At 38.4% G+C, this 17,235-nt stretch overlaps 2 protein-coding genes across 2 annotated transcripts; one reads left to right on the top strand and one right to left on the bottom strand.

Annotated features, from left to right (window-relative positions):
- Window positions 1–3,651: 3,651 nt before the first annotated feature.
- On the bottom strand, window positions 3,652–5,923 carry LOC102081713 (cationic trypsin-like). Its single transcript, XM_019356415.1, has 6 exons — window positions 5,726–5,923; window positions 5,210–5,405; window positions 4,940–5,113; window positions 4,412–4,473; window positions 3,980–4,122; window positions 3,652–3,897 (listed from the first exon to the last, which is right to left on the bottom strand). Exons 1-6 carry the CDS (start codon window positions 5,772–5,774, stop codon window positions 3,652–3,654), a joined length of 870 nt encoding a protein of 289 aa, XP_019211960.1. The 5' UTR covers window positions 5,775–5,923.
- Window positions 5,924–11,631: 5,708 nt separating this feature from the next.
- On the top strand, window positions 11,632–13,354 carry LOC109200859 (cationic trypsin-3). The gene is made up of 5 exons (XM_025904629.1): window positions 11,632–11,657; window positions 11,824–11,900; window positions 11,996–12,057; window positions 12,936–13,075; window positions 13,171–13,354. The coding sequence occupies exons 1-5, from the start codon at window positions 11,652–11,654 to the stop codon at window positions 13,324–13,326; spliced, it is 441 nt and encodes a 146-aa protein (XP_025760414.1). The 5' UTR covers window positions 11,632–11,651; the 3' UTR covers window positions 13,327–13,354.
- The last annotated feature ends 3,881 nt before the right edge of the window (window positions 13,355–17,235 follow it).

A 17,235-nucleotide genomic window follows, 5' to 3' on the forward strand; every position in this document is an offset into this window, starting at 1 on the left:
TGAGAAATGAAGCTGTTGAGTGTCTTTGTGGCCACACGGGGGCAGTGCTGCATAAATAGTAGAATCTCTTACTGGACACTTTTTCTAGACCTCTTTTTAAATGACTTTTAAAAACAGCAACAAAATGACTTACATCAGGATCTGATATGGTTGTGTTTTTTTGTTGAGCTTTATATATTTCAGAATGCCTAGAGTTTGTTTGATTCCCATGTTTTGTGATACAGAACATCTCCTCTCAGATGGCTGTTGTCTCATAATGGGTCATTACCTGGTCTGATGGTGTGTTTGTTCCATTTATAAATCAAGTGATTGATTTGTGAAATGAGAGATGGCCTCTGACCTGCTGACTGGTGTCTGATCTTCTCTGCTCCCCTCAAATTTGACAGCTACTCAGCTAATGTGATGGTGGACAGGAAGTCACTAAACCTGGACTCTGGAAACACATTTCTAGGGATAAAAAAGTGAATGTAGATTGTTTCAGGAGATAAATATGAAATGATCGATTTGGCGATTATACTAATTTAGTAAGAAAAGAATGTATGAAAGAATTTTTATCTATACACTTAAGCAACGACCAGAGTCTTAGAATTACGCTTTCACCAGGTTTTACTTGACTGAACAACAGAACCTCTCTGTCTCCTTTATAAGGGGTCCATCCTGAGTTACACAATGAGTGTTTCAAATGTGTGCAATAACCCACTGCATGTGTAGTCACGCTGAGACCGCGTGGTCTTATTTTTATTACCCCTTGATTCAGCTGTGACCTGCTTATCAAGTCTTTTTACAAGTACATCATAATTATCTGCTCTCATGCAGACATAAGTTGAGCAGAAATTATAGAGGCAAACTCTTTTCAGCTATAGAGGCAGAGGTACACTTCATGTACTCATTAGCGTACAGTTCAAATGCCTGTGTTAGGGTGCATTGTTTCAGTTTCATTAAGTCTTCTTGCAATTACATGATAATTATTATGCTGGACAAGAGTGATCAAAGCTCATAAACATCTGAGTTACACAATGAGTCTTTCAAATGTGTGGAATATCCCAGCTATAACCTTTGCTTTCAATTTGGTTAAACTTGGCATTCAGATCACAGTCTAAACAACAAGTACAGGAGGTCTTCCACTCTGCTATTAAAAATAGCAACACTCATGTAAGGCTTTATTCTCCATAGTGTCAAGATAAAGCAACATTAAATAATGGATCTTCCATCTGAAATAATTACAGTTTGTATAAATTAACGCTGAAGACCAAAATACACACACATACATAAAACACATAAACCACTAAAACCTAATTAAAACACATGGAAAATTACCTCATTTGTTGTGCTATTCAAAGATGTGTATGTGTGTGTATTCAGGCCAAGTCATAAAGAAAACGATAGAGGTCAATATACTTATATGATCTATAGTCGCTGCAGATTAATGAAATATAGTGGAAACTTGAAGATCCTAGCTATAGTAGTTTGTGGGAAACAAATACAGTGAAGTGACCATTTAGCTCTTATGGCATAAAACTGTTTAGTGTATTATTATTTGCTTTTCTACAGCATGATATTTGTTTAATAATGGATTGGATTAGTGCATAAAATAAGTTGATAAATAAAATGTTAAATATCTAATCATCATATCAAAAATCATATATTTGGAGGGAGTGTCTTTGACACATGCTGACTGCATCCTTCTTATAACCAGAACAGGAAGTGAGATCAGAGGTGAACAAGAGTGAGCTGTTTGGTGAAAGGAACAGGAAGGATGAAGAAGAGGTGAACATCCACACAGTTTAAAAGGAGAAATAAGAGCACAAGCTCTAAGATGAAGACTGGTAATGATTAAAAACTGCACTAAATAGTATCATTCTGTGACTTCAAACTTTAGGTAGTCCATAACATTTACCACTTTATATTAATTTTACTATACGCTTAAATAAATAAAAGTAAATAACTTTAAAAGGTGCTGTTATTGAGTGAAAATTCAAAAGATTTCAGGGCTGGGGAAAGCGCTGTATGCTTCAAGATCCTAGCAACGCCCTCGCCAGCAGCAGCAAATTGATATGGACCAGTTTATGCCTTTTATTCGGTTGTAAACTCTGATATACTCTTATAATTAACCTTTGGGTGACTGCACAAAGACTGAGAGGGGACGACAGAGAGGGAGAGAAAGGGAGAAAGATGGAGGAACACAGCACATATAAGAAACAGGTAAGAGTGGACATGAAGTCAAAGTCAGGGACATGTGCGATAACAAAGACCTTCCACCTGGCTACATATATGTCACTTCCACTTTGCCCACATTCATCTATGATGATCACTCATAACTAAGCAGTGTGCTATGCTCTTATCAAACGAAGAGCCGAAACTGCTCTTAAAATAACTGTTACAAGAATATTTTTTGTTATTTTTTTTTAATTGAATATAAAACGTTTGTGTGTGATTGTCAGTACAAAGAGGAAGCGAGGACAGAGAGACTGGAACTAACAGAGATCAGGTGGATTTTTCACAAAATCTACATGCATTAAATGGATGTGTTGTGTGATTTTCAGTAGCACTCTGCTATTAATGTGAATAATAGCATTTAGCAACATTCACATCACTGTAACCTTGAACAGGATGAATGCCACTATACTGATGTGACAGACTACAAATCTGTTCTCCACTCTCTGAATCGGTGAACACGATTCTCTGTGCTGAGACAACAACAAAGTGTTTGGGTTTGTATGAATTCAAAAGCTGTCATTTAAAATCAGCTCTATTAGTTGTTGGCTTCTTGTCCAGGTATGTGGAGTCGCAGGGTGATTTTTAACTGTCTGTACTGTATAATGGTACTTTAAATACTTGATGATTTGATGGACTGTCCTCTATGTGGTTAAGAGACTGAAACAATGCCGTGCAGGTTTCTCCTCTGATCTGCTTTTTCATAAACTGGTTTTGAAATTTACTGGTCAGCATGACTGTGCCATTGCATCGGGTTTTAAACTAAAGTGACCACCGTAAAGATGATGTATTATATTAAAATCTGTTATTCTTAGACACTGCTGTAGGTCATCCAAAAATTAGATTTCTTTTGAAGGTAACACTAAAATGTGTATCCAACTGAAGTGAGGTTTGCAAATGTGAAAAGGGTTGGCTACATTTGCAAACAGCATATGACATTAATATTAATTACAAGGCACCATAAGCATGACATTAAGACTGAGCTGAGCCCTAAAGGTTTGATCCTGGAGTCGCCCCTGATTGAGTGCTTCTCACACATTTATGATTTTGAACAATTTACAGAAAATAATATCAACTGTAAGTACTTTTAAAGATTCAATATATAATAATAGTTGCTAAATTCATGCAAGTCAAATAACTGATGAAATAACTACAGAAACAAAATTATACTTCATGTGTTTCATGAGCACAAATCTTCATCTGTAAAATAACAAGTAACTAAAGATGTCAGATATTTGTGGTGAAGTTAAATGTACCAATTCCCACTGAGAGGCAGTGGAGAAGAAGCCACAAATGTGATGGAAAGACCAATGCAAAGTACAAATTCCTCACATTTGTACTTAATTACTATACTGTAGTAATTGTACTTAATATCATCTGGCAAAAATGACCCAACAACTTTCATGCAAACATCACAGTTTCTGAACAACTGAATGATCAACGTGACACATGTAGAAACAATTCACACAGAAGAAGTTTCTTCCAGAGCGGACTGTTTATTTTGGATGTTATTTTCATTTTATTATTTTCCATTTCCATTCCATTAATGACTTGATTTATCCAACCAATGTAAGAGCAGACCTTCAGAGAAATAGCTGGTCCGGTACAGGCACATTTTTTACCACCAACATACACACCATGAATCTTGTTGTTTTTGGCTATCACTCCACCACCAGAATCACCCTGAGAGAGAAAACAAATTATATGTTTGTTCTAAAACATCTGATAATGATACAGATAAAATGTTGGCAGCATGGCAACTCACCGGACATGTGTCCACTCGAGGTTCTTTGTGACACATCGTGTTTCCGTTTGGCCATAATAATGTTGACTTACATGGATGGAGGTTAGGCTCACACTCAACAACATGCATTTTTGCACACTGGAGATGAGGCAGATAACCAGGGACTAGAGAAAAAATGTAAAAAACAAAAGTGTTTCATGCAAGGAAATCAGACATTGAAAGAAACATGCTTTGCCTCATTTCTGGAACAAAATGTGTTCTTTAAAAGAAGCTAAGCACCGTTTAAAAAGGAGGGAAATTGACAGTATATCCAACATAAAATGAAATAAATACTTTATGTCATCACAGTTTTCAAATAAAATGAAAAAGTAACTATAACAGGCACACAAGACAAAATCAAAGTATAATATAAACTAAAAAATTGTGAAATAATCAAAACAATGCTGTTCTCACGTTTGTTGTAGTTTACATCAACCATATAACCACCATGGCCTGCAATCTGAATGACATCCAGCCTACAAATTAAAAAAAAAATAAATAAATTCCATGTCCATGTCTGCAGGCTGAGTATTTCCAGTCCACTTTAAGTCAGCTAATCTTTGCAGATTCAAACATTTTATTAAAACATTACATTTCCTTCCATTTCCTAATGCTCATGTTTTATTGTCAGTTATGATATGATAGATCATGGATGTACCTCCTAAGCGGGTACCTAAAATCCAAACCAGAACCCTTACCTCAATATTCAAGTCTCAGTTACATTATTGTTAATAAAGAAGCTTTGCAGTCACTAATGGGGGTTTGTAACTTCAGAAGCATGATGTCATTTTTTTTCATAGACTACAGATGTTGCTACATTTTTTTGCTCTTCCTGGATGTTTAAAAAACCAACCAACTAAACAAGAAAAATATATGTTATGTCAACATATTATGGACTTCCAGAATTCAAACTTTACACTTAAAACGTTACTCAAAACTCACTTTTTACGACGTGTACATTTAGGTAAGACAACAGGCTTAATCTTATTCTCTGGTGGGTCGATTTTCAGAAGCATGATGTCATGTTTTCCTGTTTGGTCCTGAAAGATCTTGTGATCAATAATTCTCGCAATTCTTCCTGGACCGGGATGAATTCCTACATATGCAGACATAGTCCTAAACCTGGAAATGGTAAAAGAACAAAATACCAGTAATGATTTTTGTCTCTGGACTGTTTTTTTTTGTTTTTTAATTGAAACAGTCATTTCTCACCATCCAGGTTGATCTTTCCAACAGTGAGCTGCAGTTAGAACCCACTCGCTGTGGATCAGAGAGCCGCCACATAGATGATAGTAATCGCTTCTATCGGTCTGAGTTATTTCTACGTGATACAGACGATCATTTTCCTTACACCTATGATCGTGAAAGATTCTCTTGTGCAAATCCACCTCTGTGCACACCGTGAAACCTGAGAGAAGAGGAATATACTTACAAAGTGTTGGCTTACCACCTGAACAACATATTGTCTTAGCCAGGAGCCAGTTATTATGGTTGTAACCAGCAACATGGCTAGAAAAATGAGGCAAAATTCACACTGTGAGACATTCTGAAAAATGTACAAAAATTAATGTAATGGAGAGACAAAGAATGAGAATAAAAAAGCACGACTTAATCAAGCCAAGTTAAACAAGTCTTTATAAACATAGATATGTCATAACCTTAGGTATGGTTCAAATACACCAAGTTTAAAAATAAAAGCAGAAGAAACGAGTGCAGTAGTTCACTCACCAACCCACAGGAGGAGTGGGAGGAACTTCAGGTGAGCCATTGCTGTCATTCAGCTTGCAGTGAATGCTGTGCTGGGACACTTTTTAAACCTCTTCTCACTGTGTTGGTGAGAATAGATCCACCAATCACACAGCCCAGTTTTATCAATAAAATGCCACTGGTTGGGACGGTCTTCATGCAAATGTTGAATATCTCATCCTATTAAAAAGAAAAGTGTTACTGTAGCCTTTGTCATCCACATACTGCAGGAAATGACACTGCAGTGCAAACAGAAGTTATGTATTCATAGAATTATTACTAAGTTGGGCTTTTGAATGTTTGCTCGTGCACAGCAACTATATTCACAGTCCAAATTGTTCTGTTTCACAAACTCTTTGCCTTTTTCAATGATATATATGCAAAGCTCAGTGACAGTTATTTATTTGCTTCAGTAGCTCATTAGGGTCTGTCTCAAACCTTTTATAAAAGCAGTATAAAAAAGCATGAAACATCAGTTGTTCAGTTAATGTGATATTGGCTGACTTGATATAACAATTTCTTTTCATTTTTTTGTCTTGTACATATTGTTTTTGGACTGTCCTCCACTTCCATAAGTGACAACAGTAACCAACCATGTTTGACAGAAACTAATCCACAATGTCTCATTCACTCAGCACAAAACCTTGAGGCTGTTTTCCTGCCTTAGTGAACAAAGATATGAAATGCTATTTGATTATGAGTAAGCTCAAAATGAAGTTCACTGTTCTGTGACATACAGCTATCTTACAGCCTTAAAACCTTTTGTGTGGGCCTCTTTTACTGATCACTTATTGCACTCTTGGTTGTTAATACATTGATATTCAGTTTTTCCCCATGCAGGTTAATCAGTCATGTTTGCATGGTTGTAAAATAAAAATATTCATTGTTAATTATTGATAATCAATAAGTACATAACCTAAGAAGTTGTTTCACATCCTCTTGGATCATAACTTAATATTCTTACCTTTTTAATAATAGCACAACTTTAATCATTTGAATTCTTTCACCTCTGTGTCAAGTCTAGGTATCAATTCTAGAACACAGGACACAGGAAAATCATCTGAATGGAGGAAAATAAACTCACTGAACTATTTTTAATCACAAATTACAAAAGGAGATAGTCTGAGAAATAAGCTCGAAGCTACAAAATTCAAAGTAACCAGAACAAACTAAGCATAAAGATGAAAGGTGAAAATTTAAATCACAAATAAACTAAGACACAAATGGAAACTATTTAATAATAACAGTAGTGTCTTGTTTTGTGTTTCTAGCTTCTAGGGACTCTAGAAATGGAAAAATGTACTCGATGGAAGGGAAGAGCAGTCATGCTGTCAAAATGTAAAGTGAAACATGAGTTGAATCCATTAATTTACACACTTTTCTTATTTGCCTTTGCATCATAATGCACTACTTCCTCTCTGCTGTGCTGAATTTCACAATAGAAGAGGACCATTTGGCAGCCACTGTGCAGAGCTGTGGCCCATATCCAAATGTAACCAGAGCTTTTATCCGTCCATTTAGTGGGTTTATTAGCGGTGATCAGTCCAATAGATATGGGCCAGCAGGGCCTTCTACACCTGCTAGTCTAGGGGTCGGCAACCTGCGGCTCCGGAGCCGCATGCGGCTCTTTAGTCCTTATACTGCGGCTCCGCGTGGTTTGGGCAAATAAATTAGAAGAATTTAGCTGAAGTGTATTTCATTTATGTTAGTTCTTTTTAACTCGTAGTTCTAAATTGGAAGATTATTGTGATATTGAAATATAAAAATAAAATTATATTCTATTATTTTTTCATCGCTCAAAGTAAGAGTCACACAGACAAACACCGTTCACGCCTGACAGATGACAGCTTACAGTCCTGCGTAAACTGACTTCGTATAGCCCCGATTTGCGGACTCTGTGCGCAGAGGTTCAGGAGCTGAAGTCCCACTGTAAACAAATCACGGCAGACCCGACGATGTTTCCATGAGCATGCTTTTGAGCATCTCTTTATTGAGCACTTTTCACACACGGTTGCTGTACGCATACAGCCGGCTGCAACAACACAACAGCACAGATAGCGCAGACGTAAAGGCAGCGAGGCGTGATTGCGGGTGTTGCTCAGGTGCGTCCGCCTCCCCTGCAGCGGCGCCGCAAACCACGCCCCGCCGCACGCATTAACCAGGTAAAATACATATTTAGGCAGAATTTTGCAAATATCTATTTTTCATTTTTCAGCAGCATAGTGCTTTTTCCAATTATTTTTTAAGAGTCAGGTCAAGGCTCCAACAGCCCAAAGGCGATATAAGGGTGGCGGCTGACAACAGTTTTTGTTTGCTACATGGATCATTTTAGTTCAGGTTGGTGTCTTTCCTTTTGTTATATTTCTTTAAGAGTTCAAAATGTGTTGATTACATAAATATAATTTAATTTTCTCTGTAGCACTTCATGGATTTCATAAGCAGCACACCTTAGTTGTTCACACAAAGCATAAAGATAAAAAACAATATATACAGTGTTATCTTCATTTTAGATGTCAAAAAGTATTTGCGGCTCCCAGTGTTTTCTTTTGCGTGGAAACCGGGTCCAAATGACTCTTTGGGTGTAAAAGGTTGCAGACCCCTGTGCTAGTCAGTTCAGAAGGTTGTTATCATCCATTCAGATGGAGGATCACTAACAGGAGGATGGGAAGACTTCAGAATCCATTCTCACTGACTTCCAGTGGATACGGCAGTGTTTATAAGTGAGATGATTTGAATGGACAGCATTTATAGAGTGACTATAAGTCAGCGAGTGTCAGTAATCACTCAATCAGTGTTGGGAAGGTTACCTTTAAAATGTATTCCACTACAAAATACAGAATACATGCCCCAAAATGTAGTTTGTAACATATTCCATTAAGTTACTCAATGTGAGTAACATATTCTGAATACTTTCAATTACTTAATATATTGTTGTCTAAAGAGCTTGGAAAGAAAAGCATCTGGACATCTGCTTGAAGACGTTTCACCTCACATCCTAGAACATCTTCAACCAACTTAAAGTCCAGATGCTTTTCTTTCCGAGCTCTTTAGACTACGATGACCTGATGACTGAGAACCTTCACAGACTTAATATATTGTCATGCTTTTTACAACTAAATGAATGTAGCGATCACATCCTGCATATTCTTGTTTGTTATTCTTTACTAATTGGCTGTTAAGCCCAAATCTCCCTGAATATTTACTGTAGAGGAGCAAAGACTTATGTTAACATAAGATGTTAAGATAAGATTAGATGTTAGCTTGGTGGCAAGTGGACTTCAGTAATAATAAAAATATCACACAGCAGTACTACATCATAGATACTGAAGTGGCACATAACCCAGGTAGCTACCACAACTAAAACAAGGTAGTTGCAGTAGACTAACATTAGTTTTTTAAAAAGAACTTACTTCCAGATGTTTCTTTAGGTTGGAGGTGGAGTCTTTTGACGCTGAGAGCAGCTTGGTTGCTGGCAAACAGAGTTTGCATTGAAAGGTCAGATTTCACCCATCCTTTTCTTCTTTAAATGTGAAGTGGTGTTGGAATTTCCAAGTAGAGCTTCTTATTGCCTGTTTTGTTTGGGTTTCCGGCAATGCTTTAATTACCAAAGTTAGATATGGGATAGCCTAACATATGAAACAAAAAATGTGAGTGCCTGTATGTCTGTGTCCATATGTCAGGTTGGGTATCAGACGCCACCTCTCTGGAGACATCCCAGGCCCTCCAAGGTATGGAGGCCTATCTCCCCCCACCACTTCCCCTGCCAGTGGCAGACGCCCTCAGACATCGGTGCGTTGGTGGGTTTTTGTGTCCAGGGATGAGCGTCCAGGTACACACCGGCTTACTCCTTGGTGGCTGCTTATTGGGGCCTGGAGCCTGGGGCTCGCTCGGGCCACTTCGGGGGTGGGGTGCCCTCGGCCTCTCGGCCTGGGGCTCGGTCATTCTGGCACAGCTGGCTGCCGGCGGAGCTCCCGGGCACGTCACTGCAACCCCCCCTAGCTTATGCTCCGCGGCTGCTGAGTGACCCCTCATCTGGGACTCTCCTCAGCTCTTTCTGGGATAATGGCGCGGCTGCCCCTCTGTTGGTCTTCCTTGGTCTCTTGTGTTCTGGGGGCCTCTGGATGTCTGGAGTTTTGATCTCCTCCAAACCTGCTTCATGCCCTGGAGGACGGGGCTGTGGCTCCCCACACCCTCTAGCAGATCATTACATGAAGGAACCTTTTAAAAACAAGCGCGTTCATGCTCACAGGTGTACACACGGGTGCTCACACACACAAACTACACCCTTTTTGGCTCCTACCTTAAAGCACACTGTGCGCTGTCGATCTTACGTGCTGCACAATAATGTTTAACATTTAGTATTTACTGTTATATTCCCATATATCATCATGATGTTGTTTATTCTATTGCTCTCGTTTTCTTCTGCTTGTTTTCTTTTTTCTTTCTCAGGTGATCCAGGTGATTGATATATGTATTTTTTGTCTGCTTATTTTGTTGGTTCTTGTTTTTTGCCCTTTATCCCCGTCCCTCTTCTCCGCTGTTTTTTCTTCTTCTCTCTTTCTTTCTCCCTTTTCTTTTCCTCATTCAAGTCTGTCCCATATCTAGCAAGTGAAAATAAAAAATAAAATAAACAATAAAAGGTGAATCAAATAGACCATTACGGCAAGGCTGGGATGGTCCATTTGGTAAAGTAAATCTGTTGGGCATCTTTCTTCGCCTTTGACAATAATTCTGATGGCAAAAGAGCCAAACGGGACAGGCAAAAAAAAAAAGCATCAAATCCATCCAAGTTACATGGTTTACTAAAATAATCAATTCATGTATACTGACATATATATATACATATGTGTATATATATATATGTATATACATACATATATATATATATATATATATATATATATATGTATAAAAAAAAACACCCAGCACGCCCCTGCGGGCGGTTTATCCTTCAAGCTCGGGTCCTCTACCAGAGGCCTGGGAGCTTGAGGGTCCTGCGCAGTATCTTAGCTGTTCCCAGGACTGCGCTCTTCTGGACAGAGATGTCCGATGTTGTTCCCGGGATCTGCTGGAGCCACTCGCCTAGCTTGGGAGTCACCGCACCTAGTGCTCCGATTACCACGGGGACCACCGTTACCTTCACCCTCCACATCCTCTCGAGCTCTTCTCTGAGCCCTTGGTATTTCTCCAGCTTCTCGTGTTCCTTTTTCCTGATATTGCTGTCATTCGGAACCGCTACATCGATCACTACAGCCGTCTTCTTCTGTTTGTCTACCACCACTATGTCCGTCTGCATCTGGAAGTCCCACAGGATCTTAGCTCGGTCATTCTCCATCACCCTTGGGGGCGTCTCCCATTTTGACCTCGGGACTTCCAGGTTATACTCGGCACAGATGTTCCTGTACACTATGCCGGCCACTTGGTTATGGCGTTCCATGTATGCCTTGCCTGCTAGCATCTTGCACCCTGCTGTTATGTGGTGGATTGTCTCTGGGGCATCTTTACACAGCCTGCACCTGGGGTCTTGCCTGGTGTGATAGACCCCAGCCTCTATGGATCTTGTGCTCAGAGCTTGTTCTTGTGCTGCCATGATTAGTGCCTCTGTGCTGTCTTTCAGTCGAGCTTTGTCCAGCCACTGGTAGGATTTCTGGATATCAGCCACCTCCTCTATCTGCCGGTGGTTAGTTATATACATATATATATATATATATATATATATATATATATGTATATATATATGTATATGTATATGTATATATACACATATGTATATATACACATATGTATATATATATGTCAGTATACATGAATTGATTATTTTAGTAAACCATGTAACATAAAAAGTATCAACTATGTTAGGATCCATGATCATCATGTGTGGTGTTAGTTTACATTAGTGTGTCCTCTCATGAAGGTGTGTGGATCTCTCACCTCTCTCCAAATTGTAGTTGTGTGTTTGATGCTGACACAGATGAAGACTGCTGATTGGCTGAAGTAGGGTACAATATATATTTTTGGTTTTTGGTTTGGGCAGTGCTCACCTCTACATTAAATAAACTGCTGCTCGTGTGTGTTTGTAGGTTCTCAGTCATCCAGGTCATGGTTGTCTAAGAAGCATGGAGACACTTCAACCACCTGGAAATACCCAGCCTGCAGAGTACATCATATGATTTATTGATTTATTTTGTGTTCATATCACATGGATGGATGTGAAATTAAGTTATGATTGTTTTGTTTTTTGTCTGTTTCTAGAGGAGACGTCGTTCAGGTTGTAGGACTTGGTGGTTATAGGGTAAATGCCAGCAGCCACCCACGTAAGACCATATTTTGTTTGATTATTTCACAGTTAATGCTAGAATCTGATTTCGGTTTCTGTGACTGTTTTATAGTTACATTTATGTTTTTTGTTTGATACTGTATGAAAAACAAGGTTTTTTCTTTTTGTAAATTTTGGAGTAGATGTACTGTGTGCCAAGTTCCTTGTTTAAAAATCATTTAGAAACATAAAAAAAAGACAAAACATCGTTCTACTCAAAATTTTAGGTTTTGAAAGGTTATGAATAACTTTTTGTCAAGGACCGGCTGTGTGGCAGGCAGGAAGTGGACCCAAACGCAAACTCACAGGAAAACAGGACTGAACTCAAAATACAGCTTTATTGCTGACAGTAGATAATAGCGATACAAAATAACATGAAACTAAACTGGGAAGTACTAAGGTAACTGACTTACGAGGAAACACACGGAAGGGCACACAGTCATGAGGGAGAACACGACACTGACACAGGGAAACACAGGGCTAAAATACACTGGGAAGTAACGAGGGGAATGAGACACAGAAGGGGAGCACAGCTGGGAAAAATCAGAACTGACGAGACGAGGGAGCAAAGTAGAATACACTCACAAGAGACATGGACCTTCAAAGTAAAACAGGAAGTAGCACAGATGCAAACTAGACTAGGGGAGACAGAGCAACTAAGAAACACAGAACAAGGAGACACAGAGGGCAGTTATTAAATACTCAGAGAACTAAAGAGAATACAAGAAAGCCAAACTAAGACACTAGACTAAAGAATAAACTAGGGGAACAAAGGGAACTAAGATCATAATACAAAACTCAGAGACACAAGAAACTCAAAACACTGGGTCACCGACCCAGGACCGTGACACTTTTGTTCTTTTCCTTTTCCTCTAGTCCCTGATGAACCACCTAATCTTCAGTGTGCAGACATGCGTGTTGCTGACTGTGAGCCTACCAGATACTCTCAGTGTACTGCATATGTGCCATATAACAACAGGCTGTGTCTAGAAGAACATCAAGTAGATGCACGTGGGGTTAGTTGACTGCTAATATTACTGTATATCATCTGTGTTTGTTTTAGATATTTTGGAAAAAAAATAAGCAAAACTACATTTCTCTTCGCTCTCAGGGTGATTCTGGTGGTGGAGTGATTTACAACAACATGATTTATGGTGTAATCAGTTCTGGTTTTGAACGTGTCTGTACTGGACCAGCTGTTACTGTGAATGTTTGTTCTTACATGAACTGGATAAATCAGAAAATTGCCCAAAATAATGGAAAATAACTGAATGAAAATAACATCCAGAATAAACAATCATCTCTACATGAAACTTGTGTGCTGTGTGTTGTTTCTGCTCTACAATATCTTCATGTTAACTGCAAATTGTGACCTTTTTCTTTGGTCTAAAATATTGTGTTAGATTTGCAGCTTGTGTGTGTTTGAATGTGGTGTCAGGTGTGTAGCAGCTCATCCTGTTGTTCAGAAACTCTCAGACTCACACTGTGAAGATGCAGAAAGGCTTTCTGATCAGACATGCCACCAATCAGCTGCAGGGCCTGAACATGATAAACTTTATAAATCTGACCTGATTGTTGAGGGTGGAAACGTTTACATGGAGGCTGTTGGCTCATTGGTGTCAGATGAACTTTTTTTTAATCACTGCACTGAGGGCATTAAAATAAATACACTAACCATCAAAATAAGTTTTGTTGATAAAATACATTTCTTGAAACCGTCCATTGTTTTGTCCGAACTCTAAACATTGAATCCAATTTTCAAACTAAAAGCAGTGCTTTCAAAAAAAAAATACCCCAAAACAAAAACCTACAAAACAAAAAATAAACAAAATAAAATTATAGTACACAGTGACATATGTATTTTATATCTCATAACACATCATTTCCATCTTGTCTTCAGTCCTGCATTTTTATACTTCTAAGACCAAAGTGAAAACTAAACTCTTTATATTCACAAAGCTCATAAACACTATTTGTTTCAGGATTTCATCATGATTAATTTTCCATATGAGGCAGTGCTTTCACATTCCTTTTGAAGTAGTACAGAGAAATTCCTCTTCTCCTCTTCTTTTAAATTGCATCAATATTTTCCAACTGAGCAGTAAAAGGACACCAAACTCAAACATGAAGCATCAACGTGATGTTTAGATGTTGTTTATTATTACAATAAGAGACTAAAGTAACTTGCTTTGAACACTTCAGTTTTCTCTCTTGATGCTGCTTCAGTGAATGTACATAGCGCCCTCTGTTGTATGTCTGAAAGAACTGCACTGCATTGTCATCAAATGAAACTGTGCAGAGGTGGAACATGAGCAAAGGAAGCACATCAATTGAAGAAGCTTCTTGGATCAGAAGTTAAATATCATTCAGAACCTTAAGGAAGTAAAGTCGCTTTCTTTCCAGGCTCCTTAGACAACCATGACCTGGATGACTGAGAACCTACAAACACACATGAGCAGCAGTTTATTTAATGTGGACCTTAGCAGTGCCCAAACCAACAACCAAAAATTTTTATTGAACCCTACTTCAGCCAATCAGCAGTATTTATCTGTTTCAGCATCAAACACAAACCACACCTTGAATTGAAATCCACAAACACCTTCAAATATAAACACACATCACACATGATGAACATGGATCCTAACATAGTTGATACTTTTTTTTGTAAAGCCTGATACTAAATCTCTGTATTTTATTTAAAAATACATTCATTCATGCATTAATGTTTCACAGCAACACTGACTAAAGGGGACTCCACTACAAAACATTAAAAAAGTGAATTATGTCATTTTAAAAAAGTCTCAAAAGAATCAGCTGTACTGCAGATTAGCTGCTGTATTTGTGTGTTGTTATGTTCCAAATTTGAGATCACAGGAAATATTTCTTAGAGCAGATTTTAAATAAATGGGGGCATAAAAGAGGTTGGCTGAAGTGAATAAATAAAGCACTTTGGAGGTCACACTCTTGATGCAGTCTGTCTTCAGTGATCGAGGCCTGTGCCTTGTTAAACCTCTGTGCACATCTGTCTGTGGAGGCGGGGTCAGGGAAAAGAAGTTGCTACATGAAACTAGAATCTTCAGCTGGACTAATGTTGAGTGTAGCTGAATGTACGAGCATCTTTTAGGACTGTACAAATACACAACTATGGATTACTTAAAAACAGCTTAGTGTTTATACAGGTAATAATAAAGGAACCAAAAGTTCACATCTGTAGCTTTAAATCTGGACAAATCTGTCAACACAACCATCATGAATAGAATAAAATACAAACAAACACTGAAACTAATGAAAAATTACACATGATATATGAACTGTGGAAACTAACTGTAAAATAAAAATCAGAATAAATAAACTCACACATTATATGAAAGGTATAAACTGATTTGCATCTTATTGATTTGCAGACTCACTTTGCTCTTCTATTTGATGACTGTGTTGCAGGGGTGTGGTCTCTGACCTGCTGCAGTGGAGGGCGGTACAGTGAGCTCAAAGAGCGGTACTTAGGTGTAGCAGAGAGGGCAGGTGTGAGTGCTCAACTTAATGATCTTCTTCTTCTCTGTGTGTATATAGTGACGGCAGAGATGGAGGAGTGTGTGTGGAATGGAGAAGCTGTCCCTGAGTGACTGGCGCTGAGAACCGTCACAACAGTTGCTAAAACAAAATGAAACTGATGTGCATGAAATCCTGTGTGTGTGTTGGGTATTTATCACAGACCGATTTCAATAACTGTCAATAAACTCTTTATTTTACACTCATTCTCACGTCTCTGTCTGATGTATAACAGAGCTGAGTACCTTCTTGGTAAATTTGCACTAGATATTCCCAGGGTGGCGTTGTCATGTTTTGACCACCACCACCTTAGTGTGTGTGTGTGTGTGTGTTGCCCTTGCTTTGCCACAACAACTAAAGCCAATCAATGGAAAATAAGTTTACACTCTACATATTTGAAAACACAGACTTTGACCATCTTCATCCACTGAGGAAACACAGCACTACAAACACAGAAGCAGATTTGGTGGAAATTTCAAACAGGACTGCCTCATAGTGTGTGATTGTGTTGACTATAGCTAAGGACATTAGTACTAAGTCATGATTTTCTCAGGATGTTGCTGCTCGCTGACTTCAGCTTACAGCAAATTCCACTTTTGCTGGCTTTGTATTTGTTTCATGTAAAGTACATTTATGTTTTTGATCTGTATTTAATGTTTTTAATTGAATGTCCTCCTCTTCTGTACGTGTGACTGGATGTGGATCAGTGGACCACATCCACAAATGGCAAATCTGTGAGGAACAGAGAAGGTCAGCCACCAGTCAGTCAGAAGTTTTGCTTTTTGACGAAAAAGAAAATCAATCAGTTGATTTCAACATGCCACAGACACTCCATCACACTAGTGCAGGGACCCATTATGAGACATCAGTCCTCTGAGATCTGAGAGGAGACGGTTTGTATGAAGTAAACCATGAAAAACAAAGTTTATCTGGACATACTGACATACAAAAAGCTTAACAAACAACACAAACTCACAATCGACCACAGAGCATATAATTAAAGTAATTTTGTTGCTCTGTTGGGCATAGTCAATTACATCCTTTGTGATTTCATCATCCACATTTTCTTTATTTCAACGATAGTTTTAACTTCTCCCAGTTGATCTATACCTGTCAAGTCCTTCTCAAATGTCTCCTGGAAAAAACGTCTCAATTTAAAAGGTGAGAAATGTGAATTTCATGTTGATTCGGGGTCATTCCTGGGCTTTATTGTTGAAAAAGGTCATTTAAAAGCACACTCAGTCAAAGTGGTTGAATGGCCAGTTACCTCAAACAGGAAGCAGCTTCAACAAATGCTGTTTTGCTGACTTTTACTACCTTTTATGATTTCAGAAAAATAGCTCTATTGTTATATTCCCTCCTGTAGTGTCAGTACACTGATTAGGGCTTATACAGAGTCAGACTGATACACACGGTAGCTTGTTTACATTTCGACTTCTTCTCTTTGTTAACATAACACAGAAATTACACACACATATAACTGGGTGTGGTGCCCACTACTGGCGATAGCTTGTATAGCACATCATATATTTTGGTTCATACATAACATCTATCATTGACCAATCTCACCTGTCCTAAGGTTATTTTTCTCACTTGATAAATAGAAGGAACATGATAAATAGATATA

The sequence above is a fragment of the Oreochromis niloticus genome, unplaced genomic scaffold, assembly GCF_001858045.2.
Source record: "Oreochromis niloticus isolate F11D_XX unplaced genomic scaffold, O_niloticus_UMD_NMBU tig00002932_pilon, whole genome shotgun sequence".
NCBI lineage: Eukaryota > Metazoa > Chordata > Actinopteri > Cichliformes > Cichlidae > Oreochromis > Oreochromis niloticus.

Bases quoted from the DNA above. Each gene is read 5' to 3' on its own strand.
- LOC102081713 (XM_019356415.1), bottom strand. From the start codon at position 5,774: ATGACAGCAATGGCTCACCTGAAGTTCCTCCCACTCCTCCTGTGGGTT. The intron at 4,123-4,411 runs GTGAGAACAGCA...TTTTTTCTCTAG, and splicing joins TGATGTAAACTACAACAAAC to TCCCTGGTTATCTGCCTCAT. The intron at 3,898-3,979 runs GTGAGTTGCCAT...TTTCTCTCTCAG, and splicing joins CTCGAGTGGACACATGTCCG to GGTGATTCTGGTGGTGGAGT.
- LOC109200859 (XM_025904629.1), top strand. The intron at 11,901-11,995 runs GTACATCATATG...GTCTGTTTCTAG, and splicing joins GGAAATACCCAGCCTGCAGA to AGGAGACGTCGTTCAGGTTG. The intron at 13,076-13,170 runs GTTAGTTGACTG...CTTCGCTCTCAG, and splicing joins ATCAAGTAGATGCACGTGGG to GGTGATTCTGGTGGTGGAGT.